We start from the raw sequence: 16,603 nt of genomic DNA, 5'->3' as shown, positions 1-16,603 counted from the left end.
GGGAAAAACAGCCCTGGGTTTGGGCAAAAACGGGCAGGTTTGGGCAAAACCGGCTGGGTTTGGGAAAAATAGCCTCGGGTTTGGGGCAAAAACGGGCGGGTTTGGGCAAAACAGCCCTGGGTTTGGGGGAAAAGCAGCCGGGTTTGGGCAAAAACGGGCGGATTTGGGGGAAATAGCGGGGTTTGGGCAAAACCAGCCGGGTTTGGGGAAAAAACCCAGGCTTTGGGAAAATATCCCCGGGTTTGGGGATAAACCAGCTCGGTTTGGGGAAAAAAACCCCATTCTGGGGAGAAATTCCCTGATTTTAGGGGAAAATCCCACGGTTTGGGGGAAAATCCCGGGTTTTGGGGAGGAATTCCCTGCTTTGGGTGGCTCAGGGCAGATTTTGGGGTGCAGGGAGGGATTTTGGGGTTCAGGGAGGGGATTTTGGGGTGCAGGGCTGGATTTTGGGGTTCAAGGATGGATTTTGGGGTTCAGGGATGGATTTTGGGGTGCAGGGAGGGGATTTTGGGGTTCAGGGATGGATTTTGGGGGTGCAGGGAGGGGATTTTGGGGTTCAGGGCTGGATTTTGGGGGTTCAGGGAGGGGATTTTGGGGTTCAGGGAGGGGATTTTGGGGTTCAGGGCTGGATTTTGGGGGTGCAGGGAGGGGATTTTGGGGTTCAGGGAGGGGATTTTGGGGGTGCAGGGAGGGGATTTTGGGGTGCAGGGAGGGGATTTTGGGGTGCAGGGATGGATTTTGGGGTGCAGGGATGGGGATTTTGGGGTGCAGGGAGGGGATTTTGGGGGTGCAGGGAAGGATTTTGGGGTTCAGGGCTGGATTTTGGGGTTCAGGGATGGATTTTGGGGTTCAGGGAAGGATTTTGGGGTTCAGGGCTGGATTTTGGGGTGCAGGGATGGGGATTTTGGGGTTCAGGGCTGGATTTTGGGGTTCAGGGCTGGATTTTGGGGTGCAGGGAGGGGATTTTGGGTTGCAGGGAGGGGATTTTGGGGTGCAGGGAAGGATTTTGGGGGTGCAGGGAGGGGATTTTGGGGTTCAGGGAAGGATTTTGGGTTGCAGGGAGGGGATTTTGGGGTGCAGGGAGGGGATTTTTGGATTCAGGGCTGGATTTTGGGGTTCAGGGCTGGATTTTGGGATGCAGGGAGGGGATTTTGGGGTGCAGGGAAGGATTTTGGGGTTCAAGGATGGATTTTGGGGTTCAGGGAAGGATTTTGGGGTTCAGGGAAGGATTTTGGGTTGCAGGGAGGGGATTTTGGGGTGCAGGGATGGGGATTTTGGGGTGTAGGGCTGGATTTTGGGGTTCAGGGATGGATTTTGGGGTTCAGGGAGGGATTTTGGGGTTCAGGGCTGGATTTTGGGGTGCAGGGAGGGGATTTTGGGGTGCAGGGATGGATTTTGGGGTTCAGGGAAGGATTTTGGGGTTCAGGGCTGGATTTTGGGGTGCAGGGATGGGGATTTTGGGGTGCAGGGCTGGATTTTGGGGTTCAGGGCTGGATTTTGGGGTGCAGGGATGGGGATTTTGGGGTGCAGGGATGGGGATTTTGGGTTGCAGGGCTGGATTTTGGGATGCAGGGATGGATTTTGGGGTTCAGGGCTGGATTTTGGGGTGCAGGGCTGGATTTGGACCCCTTGTCCCCCGCTCTGCCCAGGAGAAGTCCAAGCTGGAGAGCGAACTGGCCAATTTTGGGCCGCGCATCAACGACATCAAACGAATCATCCAGGGCCGGGAGCGGGAGATGAAGGACCTCAAGGAGAAGATGAACCAGGTTTGGGGGGGATTTGGGGGATTTTGGGGTCTCCCAGGGGGATTTTGGGGGGTCCCAGATGTGACTTTGCTCCCCCCCCAGGTGGAGGATGAGGTTTTTGAGGAGTTTTGCCGGGAAATCGGGGTCAGGAACATTCGGGAGTTCGAGGAGGAGAAGGTGAAGAGGCAGAACGAGATCGCCAAGAAAAGGTGAGGGCACCCCAAAATCGGGGGGGGATGGACCCCAAGGGAACCCCAAAATCAGCCTGGGACCCCTCAGGGAACCCCAAAATCTGGAGGGGGCAGCTCTGGATCCCCCAAGGGATTCCAAAACCCTTCAGGGACCCCAAAACCCACCAGGGAACCCCCAAACCCCCTCAGGGACCTTCAAACCCCCTCAGACACCCCCCAAACCCCTCAGGGTCTGCCCCAATCCCATCAAGGACACCCAGAACCCCTCAGGGACCCCCCCAAACCCCCTCAGAGCCCCCCCCAAACCCCCTCAGGGACCCCCCCCAAACCCCTCAGGGACGCCCCCTTAAAACCCTCAGGGACCCCCAGAGGGACCCCCAAGCCCCCTCAGGGCCCCCCCAAACTCCTCAGAGACCCCCCCAAAGCCCCTCAGGGCCCCCCCAAACCCCTCAGGGCCCCCCCAAACTCCTCAGAGACCCCCCAGACCCCTCAGGGACCCCGCAAACCCCTCAGGGTCCCCCAGACTCCTCAGGGACCCCCCCAAACCCCCTCAGAGACCCCCCCCAAACCCCTCAAGGACACCCCAAACCCCTCAGGGCCCCCCCAAACCCCTCAGGGCTGCCCAGAACCCACCAGGGCCTCCCCAAAGCCCCTCAGGGCCCCCCCAAACTCCTCAGGGCCCCCCAAACCCCCTCAGAATCCGCCCCAAACCCCTCAGGGCCCCCCCAAACCCCTCAGGGCCCCCCCAAACTCCTCAGAGACCCCCCCAAACCCCTCAAGGACCCCCCAAACCCCCTCAGAGACCCCCCCAAACCCCTCAAGGACCCCCCAAACCCCCTCAGAGACCCCCCCAAACCCCTCAAGGACCCCCCCAAGCCCCCTCAGGGCCCCCCCAAACTCCTCAGGGACCCCCAAACCCCCTCAGAGACCCCCCCAACCCCCTCAGGGATGCCCAGAACCCACCAGGGCCCCCCCAAAGCCCCTCAGGGCCCCCCCAACCCCCTCAGGGATGCCCAGAACCCACCAGGGCCCCCCCAAACCCCTCAGGGCCCCCCCAACCCCCTCAGGGATGCCCAGAACCCAGCAGGGCCCCCCCAAACCCCCTCAGGACCCCCCCAAACTCCTCAGGGACCCCCAAACCCCCTCAGAGACCCCCCCCAGACCCCTCAGGACCCCCCCAAATGCCCGGGTGCCCCCCAGGCTGGAGTTCGAGAACCAGAAGACGCGCCTGGGCATCCAGCTGGACTTCGAGCGCAACCAACTGCGCGAGGACCAGGAGAAGGTGCTGATGTGGGAGCAGGGCGTGCGCAAGGACGAGGCCGAGATCGAGAAGCTCAAGAAGGTTTGGGGTTTTTTTAGGATTTTTTGGAGTTTTTTGGGGGTTTTGGGGGTTTTTTCTGCCAGTTTGGGGTGGTTTTGGGAGAGTTTTGGGGGTCTCAGGGCGCTCACAGGGAGGGAGGAGCTGAGGTGGGAGCAGGGCGAGCGCAAGGACGAGGCCAAGATGGAGAAGCTCAAGAAGGTTTGGGGGTTTTTAGGGTTCTTTTGGGGTTTTGGGTTTTTTGGGGTTTTTTTTCTGCCAGTTTGGGGTATTTTTTGGGGTTCTCGGGGTGCTCACAGGGAGGGAGGAGCAGGAGGAGGAGCTGAGGTGGGAGCAGGGCGAGCACAAGGACGAGGCCGAGATGGAGAAGCTCAAGAAGGTTTGGGGGTTTTTGGGGTTTTGGGTTTTTTTTTTCTTTTTTGTTTTTTTTTCCTGGGATTTGGGGTGGTTTTGGGGTTCTCGGGGTGCTCACACAGAGGGAGGAGTTGAGGTGGGAGCAGGGGGAGCACAAGGATGAGGGAGAGATGGAGAAGCTCGAGAAGGTTTGGGGTTTTTTGGGTTTTCTTTAGGGTTTTGGGGTTTTTTGGGGGTTTTTTGGGTTTTTTTTGTTTTTTGTTTTTTCCCTGGGATTTGGGGTGGTTTTGGGGGTCTCAGGGCGCTCACAGGGAGGGAGGAGCAGGAGGAGGAGTTGAGGTGGGAGCAGAGAGAGCACGAGGACGAGGCCAAGATGGAGAAGCTCGAGAAGGTTTGGGGGTTTTTGGGGTGTTTTGGAGAATTTGGGTTTTTTTGGAGAGTTTTGGGGGTTTTAAGGAGTTTGGGGTATTTCTGAGGGGTTTTTGGGGTTCTCTGGGTGCTCACAGGGAGGGAGGAGCAGGAGGAGGAGCTGAGGTGGGAACAGGGCGAGCGCAAGGACGAGGCCGAGATCGAGAAGCTCAAGAAGGTTTGGGGTTTTTTTAGGATTTTTTGGAGTTTTTTGGGGTTTTTGGGTTTTTTTCTGCCGGTTTGGGGTGGTTTTGGGGTATTTTTTGGGGTCTTGGGGCGCTCACACAGAGGGAGGAGCTGAGGTGGGAACAGGGAGAGCACGAGGACAGGGGAGAGATGGAGAAGTTCCAGAAGGTTTGGGGGTTGTTTTGATTTTTTTGAGTATTTTTGGGGGTTTTTTGGGGGTTTTTGCTATTTTTTTTCCTGGGGTTTGGGGTGGTTTTGGGGGTCTCTGGGTGCTCACAGGGAGGGAGGAGCAGGAGGAGGAGCTGAGGTGGGAACAGGGAGAGCGCAAGGACGAGGCCGAGATGGAGAAGCTCAAGAAGGTTTGGGGGTTTTTTGGGGTTTTTTTGGGTTCTTGGGGGTTTGGGGTTTTTTTCTGCCAGTTTGGGGTGGTTTTGGGGTGGTTTTGGCGTTCTCTGGGTGCTCACACAGAGGGAGGAGTTGAGGTGGGAGCAGGGTGAGCACGAGGATGAGGGAGAGATGGAGAAGCTCGAGAAGGTTTGGGGGTTTTTTGGTTTTTTTTTAGGGTTTTGGGGTTTTTTGGGGGTTTTTTGGTGGTTTTTTTTTTGTTTGTTTTTTCCCTGGGATTTGGGGTGGTTTTGGGGGTCTCAGGGCGCTCACAGGGAGGGAGGAGCAGGAGGAGGAGTTGAGGTGGGAACAGGGAGGGCACGAGGATGAGGCCGAGATGGAGAAGCTCCAGGAGATTTTGGGGTTTTTGGGGTGTTTTGGAGAATTTGGGGTTTTTATGGAGAGTTTTGGGGGTTTTAAGGAGTTTGGGGTATTTCTGAGGGGTTTTTGGGGGTCTCTGGGTGCTCACAGGGAGGGAGGAGCAGGAGGAGGAGCTGAGGTGGGAGCAGGGCGAGCGCAAGGACGAGGCCAAGATCGAGAAGCTCAAGAAGGTTTGGGGGTTTTTAGGGTTCTTTTGGGGTTTTGGGTTTTTTGGGTTTTTTTTCTGCCAGTTTGGGGGAGTTTTGGGGTTCTCAGGGTGCTCACAGAGGGAGGAGTTGAGGTGGGAGCAGGGGGAGCACGAGGATGAGGGAGAGATAGAGAAGCTCAAGAAGGTTTGGGGTTTTTTGGGGTTTTGGGGGTTTTTTTTGCTTTTTTGGTTTTTTTTTGCTTTTTTGGTTTTTTTTCCCTGGGATTTGGGGTGGTTTTGGGGGTCTCAGGGCGCTCACAGGGAGGGAGGAGCAGGAGGAGGAGCTGAGGTGGGAACAGGGAGGGCACGAGGATGAGGCCGAGATGGAGAAGCTCCAGGAGATTTTGGGGTTTTTGGGGTGTTTTGGAGAATTTGGGGTTTTTATGGAGAGTTTTGGGGGTTTTAAGGAGTTTGGGGTATTTCTGAGGGGTTTTTGGGGTTCTCTGGGTGCTCACAGGGAGGGAGGAGCAGGAGGAGGAGCTGAGGTGGGAGCAGGGCGAGCGCAAGGACAAGGCCAAGATCGAGAAGCTCAAGAAGGTTTGGGGGTTTTTAGGGTTCTTTTGGGGTTTTGGGTTTTTTGGGGTTTTTTTCTGCGGGTTTTGGGGGAGTTTTGGGGGTCTTGGGGCGCTCACACAGAGGGAGGAGTTGAGGTGGGAGCAGGGTGAGCACGAGGATGAGGGAGAGATGGAGAAGCTCGAGAAGGTTTGGGGTTTTTTGGGTTTTTTTTAGGGTTTTGGGGTTTTTTGGGGGTTTTTTGTTTTTTTGTTTGTTTGTTTGTTTTTTTCCTGGGATTTGGGGTGGTTTTGGGGGTCTCAGGGCACTCACAGGGAGGGAGGACCAGGAGAAGGTGCTGAGGTGGGAACAGGGAGGGCACGAGGATGAGGCTGAGATGGAGAAGCTCAAGAAGGTTTGGGGTTTTGGGGGGTTTTGGGGGGTTTTCGTTTTGTTTGTTTGTTTTGGGGTTTTTAGTTTTTTTTCTGCCGGTTTCGGGTGGTTTTGGGGGAGTTTTGGGGTTCTCAGGGTGCTCACACAGAGGGAGGAGCTGAGGTGGGAGCAGGGTGAGCACGAGGATGAGGCCAAGGTGGAGAAGCTCGAGAAACTTTTGGGGAAAATTTGGTTGTTTTGGGATGATTTTGGGGTTTTTTGGGGTAATTTTGGGGTGGTTTGGTGCCCCCCAGGAGGAGCAGCGGCACTGGGGTGTGTTTTGGGGTGATTTTGGGTGATTTTGGGGTGATTTTAGGGTGTTTCATCCCCCCAGGAGGAGCAGCGGCACACAAAGATCATCGATGATTTGGGGTGATTTTGGGGTAATTTAGGATGTTTTTTGGGATGATTTTGGGGTGATTTTGGGGTGTTTGGGGTGATTTTGGGCTGTTTCATCCCCCCAGGAGGAGCAGCGGCACATGAAGATCATTGAGGATTTGGGGTGATTTTAGGGTGATTTTGGGGTGATTTAGGATGTTTTTTGGGGTGATTTTGGGGTGATTTTGGGGTGTTTTGTCCCCCCAGGAGGAGCAGCGGCACATGAAGATCATTGAGGATTTGGGGGGATTTTGGGGTGAATTAGGATGTTCCTTGGGGTGATTTTGGGTGTTTTTTGGGCTGTTTTGGGTGATTTTGGGATGTTTCTCCCCAGGAGGAGCAGCGGCACATGAAGATCATTGATGGTTTTGGTGTGATTTAGGATGTTTTTTGGGGTGATTTAGGAAGTTTTTTGGGATGATTTTGGGGTGATTTTGGGCTGTTTCATCCCCCCAGGAGGAGCAGCAGCACATGAAGATCATTGAGAATTTGGGGTGATTTTAGGGTGATTTTGGGGTGATTTAGGATGTTTTTTGGGATGATTTTGGGTGGTTTTTCGGGTGATTTTGGGTGATTTTGGGGTGTTTTGTCCCCCCAGGAGGAGCAGCGGCACATGAAGATCATTGAGAATTTGGGGTGATTTTAGGGTGATTTTGGGGTGATTTAGGATGTTTTTTGGGCTGTTTTGGGTGATTTTGGGATGTTTCTCCCCAGGAGGAGCAGCGGCACATGAAGATCATCGACGAGACGATGGCGCAGCTGCAGGACCTCAAGAACCAGCACCTGGCCAAGAAGTCGGAGGTGAACGACAAAAACCACGAGATGGACGAGATCCGCAAGAAGCTGGGCGGGGCCAACAAGTGAGGGCGGGGCCGGGGCGGGGCCAATGAGTGAGGGCGGGGCCAATGAGTGAGGGGGCGGGGCCAACAAGTGAGGGCGGGGCTGGGGCGGGGCCAACAAGTGAGGGCGGGGCCAATGAGGGGGCAGGGCAATGAGTGAGGGCAGGGCCAATGAGTGAGGGGGCGGGGCCAATGAGTGAGGGTGGGGCGGGGCCAATGAGAGGGGGCGGGGCAATGAGTGAGGGCGGGGCCAATGAGTGAGGGGGTGGGGCCAACGAGTGAGGGCGGGGGCAGGGCGGGGCCAATGAGAGGGGGCGGGGCCAATGAGGGGGTGGAGGCGGGGCAGGATGAACACGTGAGGGCGGGGCTAAAGAGGGCGGGGACAGTGAGAGGGGCGGGGCCACCAAGTGAGGGCGTGACTAAAGGGGTGGGGCCAATGAGAGGGGGCGGGGCCAGGGGCAGGATGAACAGGTGAGGGCGGGGCCAATGAGTGGGGCGGGGCCACCAAGTGAGGGCGTGGCTAAAGAGGGCGGGGCCAGTGAGTGGGGTGGGGCTGAATTGGGTGGGACAAGAGGGGCAGGGCCAACAAGTGGGGGTGGGGCCAAAAGGAAAGGGCGGGGCTAAAGGGGGTGGGGCAACGAGGGGTGGGGCTAAGGGGGCAGGGCCAGCAAGTGGGGGTAAGGACCCGGTGGGCGTGTCCTGATGGGCGTGTCCTGATGGCCGTGTGCCCCTGTCCCTGTGCCCACGTCCCTGTGCCCACGTCCCTGCCCCTGTCCCCCTGGCCATGTCCCCTGGTCTTGTGCCCACGTCCCTGTGCCCACATCCCTGTCCCCTGGCCGTGTCCCTGTGCCCATGTCCCTGTCCCCTGGCCGTGTCCCCATGCCCACGTCCCTGTGCCCGTGCCGTGTCCCTCAGGGAGATGACCCACCTGCAGAAGGAGGTGACGGCCATCGAGACGAAGCTGGAGCAGAAGCGCAGTGACCGCCACAACCTCCTGCAGGCCTGCAAGATGCAGGACATCCGCCTGCCGCTGGCACGCGGCTCCATGGACGACATCAGCCAGGAGGAGGTGGGGACACCCCTGAGCCCCCCGTGTGTCCCCTCTGCGTCCCCCTGGGTCACCCCCTGTCCCCCTGCCTGCCCCTGGCCCACAGCTCCATGGACACCATCAGCCAGGAAAGGGTGGGACAGGGACTGGGGACACCCCTGAGCCCCCCGTGTGTCCCCTCTGTGCATCCCCCCGGGTCACCCCCTGTCCCCCTGCCTGCCCCTGGCCCATCAGCCCGGATGGAGCGGGATGGGGGGGGGGTTGGGGACACCCCCTGTCCCCCCCTGTCCCTCTGCTGTCCCCCTGGTGCACCTGTGACCCTCCACGTCCCCTGCGACCCCTGACCCTGTGTCCCCCCAGGTGCCACCCTCAGGTGCCCCTGTCCCCACTGACAGCCCCCATGTGTCCCCCCACGTCCCCTTATGTCCCCTGACCCCCCTGTGTCCCCCCTGACCCCCCTGTGTGTTCTCTGACCCCCCTGTATCCCCCCATCCTCCTGTGTCCCCCCTGACCCCCCTGTGTCCCCATGTCCCCGATCCTCCTGTGTCCCCCTGACCCCCCCGTGACCCCAATCCCCCCGTGTCCCCCTGACCCCTCTGTGTCCCCCTGTGTCCCCATTGTGTCCCCGCAGGGCGGTGGGACGGGGCAGGAGCCGGGGGGCAGCTTCCCCTGTGTCCCCCCGATCCCCCTGTGTCCCTCCATCTCCTCCTGACCCCCCCATGCCCCCCCTGTGCCCCTGGGTGTCCCCTCTGACCCCCTGTCCCTCCTGACCCCCCATGCCCCCCCTGTCCCCTGGCTGTCCCCTCTGACCCCCCGTGTGTCCCCGCAGGGTGGTGGGGCCGCCGAGGAGCCCGGGGGCAGCTCCCAGCGCAGCTCCAGCCTCTACGCGCGCGAGGCCCTGATCGAGATCGACTACAGCGACCTGCCCGAGGAGCTCAAGGTGGGACACGCCCAGAGACACCCTGACCCTGCCTGGGACACACCTGGACACACCTGACCCTGCCTGGGACACACCTGACCCTGCCCAGGACACACCCTGACCCAGCCGTGCCCTGACCCTGGCCTGGCCAGCAGGACATGTTCCAGCGCCTGAGCTGTGTCCCCGTGTCCCCATGCCCTGTGTCCCCATGTCCCCATGTCCCTGTCCCTGAGCCGTGTCCCTGTCCCCGTGTCCCCGTGCAGGACGCGCAGGCGGAGGAGGAGATCCGTCAGGAGATGTCGGCGCTGCAGCAGCGGCTGACGGAGCAGCAGAGCGTCCTGCAGCGCATCGCAGCCCCCAACATGAAGGCCATGGAGAAACTGGAGAGCGTCAGGGACAAGTTCCAGGAGACCTCGGACGGTGGGACACGGGGGGGACACGGGGGGGACACGGAGGGGACATAGAAGAGTGTCTGGGACAAGTCCTGGGAGCTGTGGGACAGGGGGACATGGTGGGACATGGGGGACAGGGAGGGACACGGGGGGACAGGGGGACAGGCAGAAGCTCCAGGACACGTTGGATGGTGGGACAGGGGCACACAAGAGGACTCTGGGATGTGGTGTCCTCTGGGTGTCCTGTGTGTCCCCTGGCTGTCCCTGCTGTCCCCTGGCTGTCCCCTGATGTCCCCCATGTCCTTAAGAGTTCGAGGCCACGCACAAACGCACCAAGAAGGCAAAGAAGTGTCCCCTGGCCGTCCCAGCTGTCCCTTGATGTCCCCTGGCCGTCCCCCCTGTCTCCTGTGTCCCCTGGCCATCCCCGCTGTCCCCTGGCCATCCCCCCTGTCCCCTGACGTCCCCGTGTCCCCGCAGAGTTCGAGGCCGCGCGCAAACGCGCCAAGAAGGCCAAGCAGGCGTTTGAGCAGATGAAGAAGGAGAGGTTCGACCGCTTCAACTCCTGCTTCGAGGCCGTGGCCACCAACATCGACGAGATCTACAAGGCCCTGTCCCGCAACAGCAGCGCCCAGGTGACGGGGGCACACCTGGGGGGGCACGGGCTGGCACACACCTGCACAGGGCTGGCACACCTGTATGGGAATGGCACAGGGCTGGCACACACCTGCACAGGGCTGGCACACCTGTATGGGAATGGCACAGGGCTGGCACACACCTGCACAGGGCTGGCACACCTGTACAAGCCTGGCACACCTGCAGGGGGATCACACACCTGTACGGGGTGGGCACAGGCTGGCACACACCTGGCTGGGGCTGGTACACCTGTATGGGAATGGCACAGGGCTGGCACACCTGACTGGACCTGGTACACATGTACGGGGCTGGCACACCTGCAGGGGGATCACACACCTGTACGGGGGCTGGCACACCTGTACAGGGGCTGGCACACACCTTTATGGTGGCTGGAACACCTGCAGGGGGGCTGGCACAGGGCCGGCACACCTGGCTCGGATTGGTGCCCCTGTGCAGGGCCCATAGAGAGCTCTCACAGCTGCCCCGGGCTCCCAGGCCGGGCACACCTGGCACACACCTGGCACACACCTGGCACACCCGGCACACCTGGCACACACCTGGCACTCCTGGCACACCCAGGCACACACCCGGCACACCTGGCACACACCCGGCACACACCCGGCACACCCAGGCACATCTGGCACACACCCGGCACACACGGGCACATCTGGCACACACCTGGCACACACCTGGCACTCCTGGCACACCCAGCACACACCCGGCACACACGGGCACATCTGGCACACACCTGGCACACACCTGGCACACACCCGGGCACACACCCGGGCACACACCCGGCACACACCCGGCACACACCTGGCACACACCTGGCACACACCCGGCACACACCTGGCACACACCTGGCACACCCGGGCACACACCTGGCACACACCCGGCACACCCGGGCACATCTGGCACACACCTGGCACACACCCGGCACACACCCGGCACACACCCGGCACACCCGGGCACATCTGGCACACACCTGGCACACACCCGGCACACACCTGGCACACACCTGGCACACACCTGGCACACACCCGGGCACACACCCGGCACACACCCGGGCACACACCCGGCACACACCTGGCACACCCGGGCACACACCCGGCACACACCCGGCACACACCTGGCACACACCCGGCACACACCCGGCACACACCTGGCACACACCCGGGCACACACCTGGCACACCCAGCACACACCTGGCACACACCTGGCACACACCCGGCACACACCCGGCACACACCTGGCACACACCTGGCACACACCCGGCACACACCCGGCACACACCTGGCACACACCTGGCACACACCCGGCACATCTGGCACACACCCGGCACATCTGGCACACACCCGGCACACACCCGGCACATCTGGCACACACCTGGCACACCTGGCACTCCCTGTCCCCACCTGCTCACGTGATCCTGCCCCTCCCCCTCCCCCCCCCCCGCTCCCTCCCTGTGTCCCCACAGAGCCCCAGGGGTTCCCCCGGCCTGGGGGGCCCCTCAGACCCCCCCGGCCCCCCCGGCCTTCCTGGGTCCCGAGGAGCCCCCCCCGTGTGACCCCAGACCCCCCCCCAATGTGTCCCCGTGGCTCTGGGGACCCCCTGACCCCCCCAATGGCCCCTCACTGACCCCCCCATGTCCCCCAGGTGTTCTGGGCCCTGAGAACCCCAAGGAGCCCCCCCATGTGTCCCCAGGGGTTTGGGGACCCCCCCCGTGTCCCCTCCGTGGCTCTGGGGTCCCCCTGACCCCCCCATATCCCCTCACTGACCCCCCCCGGCCCCCCCAGGCGTTCCTGGGCCCCGAGAACCCCGAGGAGCCGTACCTGGACGGCATCAATTACAACTGCGTGGCCCCCGGCAAGCGCTTCCGGCCCATGGACAACCTGTCCGGGGGCGAGAAAACCGTGGCTGCCCTGGCCCTGCTCTTCGCCATCCACAGGTGGGACCCCAAAAACCCGGGGGGATCCCAAAATCCAGGGAGGAAACCCAAAAACCCCAAGGGAAACCCCAAAAACCCCAGAGGTGGGACCCTCAAATCGTCCCAAAAATCCCCTTCTGGCCACCCTCACCCTGCTCAGTACATCCACAGGTGGGACCCCAAATCCAGGGGGGGACCCCGAAATCCAGGGGGGATTCCCAAAAACCCCAAGGAAAACCCCAGGGGATCTCCCCCAAATCTCTGGGATCCCCCCAAAACTCCTCTCTGGGGGTCCTCACCCTGCTCAGCACATCCACAGGTGGGACCTCCAATCCAGGGGGACCCCAAAAACCCGGGGGGACCCCAAAAACCCCAGGGAATCTCCCCAAATCCTCCTCAAACTCCCCTCTGGCCACCCTCACCCTGCTCAGCACCACCCCGAAATCCATGGGGGGGACCCCAAACCCCCCCCCAGAACCCGAGGGGGCTCCTCTGGGTGTCCCTGGCAGGATTTGGGGAGCACTGGGTGGGACTGGGACCCCCGGGGTGCCCCAGTTTTGGGGTCTCAGCCCAGTTTGGCCCCCCCAGTTACAAACCGGCCCCGTTCTTCGTGCTGGACGAGATCGACGCCGCGCTGGACAACACCAACATCGGCAAGGTGCGGTTTTGGGGGGCCCCTGCCCGTTTTGGGGGGCCCCTCTGCCCTTTAGGGCCCCCCCTGTGTGATTTTGGGGTCTGGGGGTGTCACCCCAACCTCCCCCAGCCCCATTTTCAGAGTTGATTATGTGAGAACCCCTCACAGAGTTGATTTTTCTGCCCCTCACCCCAAGTTTGGGGTTCTCCACCCCATTTTTGGGGTCCCTCATCCAGTTTTGGGGGCACCCTGCCCATTTTGGGGTCTGGGGGTGTCACCCCAGCCTCCCCCCCCCCCCCATTTTCCCCCAGAGTGGGACAATTTTGTTGCCCCAGTGAGGGGATTTTGCCCCCCAACCCCCCATTTTTGGGGCTCCCCACCCCATTTCTGGGGTGCAGAGCTCATTTTTTGGGGTGCCAAGTGGGTTTTTGGGGTCCCCAGGTGGCCAATTACATCAAGGAGCAGTCGGCCGCCAACTTCCAGGCCATCGTCATCTCCCTCAAGGAGGAGTTCTACACCAAGGCCCAGAGCCTGATCGGCGTCTACCCCGAGGTACCCAAAACGCCCCAAAACCACCCCAAAATGCCCCAAAAACACCCCAAAATGCCCCAAAAACACCCCAAAACCACCCTAAAAACAGCCTTAAAACACCCAAAAACAACCCAAAACCCCCTTAAAACACCCCAAAAACACCCTTGAAACACCCAAAACACCCTGAAATGCCCCAAAAACAGCCTTAAAACACCCTGAAACGCCCCAAAAACACCCTTAAAACACCCCAAAAAAAACCCAAAACGCCCCAAAAACACCCTTAAAACACCCTGAAACGCCCCAAAAACACCCCCAAACCACCCAAAAACGCCCTAAAAACAGCCTTTAAACACCCAAAACCAGCCCAAAAACACCCTTGAAACACCCAAAACACCCTGAAATGCCCCAAAAACAGCCTTAAAACACCCCAAAATGCCCCAAAATCACCCTTAAAACACTCAAAAACACCCTTAAAACACCCCAAAAAAACCCCTAAACGCCCCAAAAACACCCTTAAAGCACCCCAAAATACCTGGAGGTACCTCCGAAACACCCAAAAAGGCCCCAAAATACCCCAAAACACCCAGAAGGTACCCCAAAAATACCCTGGAAATGCTCCAAAATACCCCAAAACATCCCCCAAACACCCAAAAATAGCCCGAGGAACCCCTGAAACCCCCAAAAAGACCCCAAAGTATCCCAAGAAACCCCTGGAACACCCCAAACACCCCAAAATACCCTTAAAACACCCAAAAATACCCAGAGGTGCCCCAAATATACCCCAAAATATTAAAAAAATACTCCCTGGCCACCCAAAATACCCCAAAATACTCCTGAAACACCCCAAGGAACCCCTGAAACACCCAAAAGACCCCAAAGTACCCCAAAAATACCCAGAGAAACCCCAGAACTACCCCAAAACCACCGAAAGACCCCAAAAAATAGCCTGAGGAACCCCTGAAATACCCCAAAGCACCCCAAAATGCCCCAAAACCACCCCAAACCCCCCAGAGGTACCCTAAAAATACCCCTGAAACACCCCAAAAATACTCCAAACAACCCCAAAACACCCCAAAATATCCCAATACCCAGAGGGACCCCTTAAAGACCCAAAATACCCCAAAAAAATGCCCCAAGGTACCCCTGGGACACCCCAAATACCCCCAAAATACCCCAAAAATACCCCGAGGTACACCTGGAACACCCCAAAACACCCCAAAGGTACCTCAGAACACCCCCAGAGCACCCCAAAAAATAAAGTACCCCAAAACCGCCCCCAAAGAACCCCCAAAAGCCCCGAGAACGCCCCCAAAATAAACCCCAAAAGCCCCAAATTACCCCCAAACTCCTCCCCGATGTCTCCAATCCCCCAGGTACCCCAAAAGCCCCCCAAAAATAATCCCAAAACAACCCAAAATGTGCCCAACCCTCCCTAAAAAATTCCCCTAAAAATACCCCAAATACCCCCCAAAATAACCTGGGGGGGGGGGGGGTACCCCAGAATACCTCAAATATCCCCCAAAGAACCCCAAAAATATCCTCAAAGATCCCCAAAAATAGCCTCAAATATCCCTAAATCCCCTCAAAATACCCCCAAAATACCCCCAAAATACCCAGGGGCCACAAAATATTCCCCAAATACCCCAAAATATCCCCCAAATAACCTCAAATATCCCCCAAATATCCCCCAAAACCCCTCAAAATACCCCAAAAATACCTCAAATATCCCCCCAAATCCCCCCAAATATCCCCAAAATACGGGAGGGGGGGGGAGGGGGAGATGGGGAACTCATCCGGGATGGGGGAGGGGAGGGGGGACCATAAATCCCCAAAACCCCAAAATTGGAGGGGGGGAGGGGGGGGGCCATTGGGGGGAGGGGCGGGGGTGACTCCCCCGGGGTGGGGGAGGGGTCCGAGGCGGGGCTTTGACCCCTCCCCCCCCCCCCCCCCCCAGCAAGGCGATTGCGTCATCAGCAAAGTGCTGACCTTTGACCTCACCAAGTACCCGGACACCAACCCCAACCCCAACGAGCAGTGACCCCCCCGCGACCCCCCCAAATCCCCCCGCGACCCCCCCCAAATTACGGGACCCCCCAAATCCCGGGGACCCCCAAATACCCCCGGGACCCCCAAATCCCCCGGGGACCCCCCCCCAAATTACGGGACCCCCCCCCAAATCCCGGGGACCCCCCCCAAATCCCCCTGGGACCCCCCCCAAATCCCCCAACCCCCCAAATCCCGGGGCCCCCCTTTGGCTCCCGGGGTGTCCCCCCGACATTGGGGTCCCCAGAGGGGTCCCCCAAGCCCCTCCCCCCCCCCAATCATGCTCTGCCCCCCCCCCGCTGATTTTATGGCATTTCCCTGGATTTTGGAAGCGGCCAATAAAGGATTTTGATCGCCCCACCCCCACCCTGTCCTGCTGCGTCCGGGGGGGGAGGGGGGGCCTGGGGGACCCCCGGGGGGGCTGGGGGGGCTCTATAGGGGCTCTATGGGGGCTATAGGGACTCTATAGGGGCTGGGGGGGCTCTATAGGGGCTGTGGGGACCCCCGGGGGGGGGAAGGGCTCTATAGGACCCCCGGGGGGGCTGTGGGGGGCTATGGGGAGGGGGGGATGGGGTCTTCATGGGGGGTCTCCCGGGGGGGGCTATGGGGGCCTCGGGGGGGCTATAGGGGCTCTATAGGGGCTGGGGGACCCCCGGGGGGGTATAGGGACCTCTGGGGGGGGGTCCGGGAATTGGGGACCAAAAGTGTGGGGGGGGGCGGGGCTTTAGGGGGATTTGGGGGGGAGGTCTGGGGGGGCTCAGCAGATCCGGGGGGCTCTGGGGGTGCTGGGGGGGCTTTGGGGGGGGTCTGAGGGGAATGGGGGGGTCAGGGGGTGCTGGGGGGGCTTTGGGGGTCCGTGGGCATCTGCGGCTGCTGGGAGGGGTCTGGGGCATCCCGGGGGCTGGGGGGGGGTCTGGGGGTGCTTTGGGGGGGTCCGGGCAGGGTCGGGGGGCGGGGGTCCCTCCCCGTGCGGCGGCCGAACCCCAATCAGAGCCCGAGTTATTTGTGCCCCGTTGCCGTGGCAACGAGCGGGGCTGAGCCGGCGGCAGCGCCGGGGGGGGCGGGGGAGGGGCGGCAAAGGGGGGGCCACGGGGGGGCCACACCACACCGGGGGGGGAGGGGCGCTCACCGGGGGGGTCGCGGGGGGGTCACAAAGTTGGGAGGGGGACGCGGAGCGGGGG

General features: G+C 60.4%; 1 protein-coding gene across 1 annotated transcript in view; it reads left to right on the top strand.

Moving 5' to 3' along the window:
- Positions 1-15,681, top strand: part of SMC1A (structural maintenance of chromosomes 1A) — a 40,601-nt gene extending 24,920 nt beyond the window's left edge. The window contains exons 14-25 of the mRNA XM_082300442.1: positions 1,650-1,766; positions 1,848-1,954; positions 3,137-3,278; positions 7,171-7,316; positions 8,211-8,364; positions 9,173-9,283; positions 9,526-9,682; positions 10,132-10,286; positions 12,084-12,235; positions 12,803-12,872; positions 13,290-13,400; positions 15,334-15,681. Coding sequence (XP_082156568.1) covers positions 1,650-1,766; positions 1,848-1,954; positions 3,137-3,278; positions 7,171-7,316; positions 8,211-8,364; positions 9,173-9,283; positions 9,526-9,682; positions 10,132-10,286; positions 12,084-12,235; positions 12,803-12,872; positions 13,290-13,400; positions 15,334-15,417 — 1,506 coding nt within the window. The 3' untranslated portion in view covers positions 15,418-15,681. The remainder of the gene's footprint in view (positions 1-1,649; positions 1,767-1,847; positions 1,955-3,136; positions 3,279-7,170; positions 7,317-8,210; positions 8,365-9,172; positions 9,284-9,525; positions 9,683-10,131; positions 10,287-12,083; positions 12,236-12,802; positions 12,873-13,289; positions 13,401-15,333) is intronic.
- The last annotated feature ends 922 nt before the right edge of the window (positions 15,682-16,603 follow it).

Source organism: Coloeus monedula, assembly GCF_965178545.1.
Source record: "Coloeus monedula genome assembly, chromosome: 39".
Lineage (NCBI taxonomy): Eukaryota > Metazoa > Chordata > Aves > Passeriformes > Corvidae > Coloeus > Coloeus monedula.
This window is presented reverse-complemented; position numbering and strand designations above follow the sequence as displayed.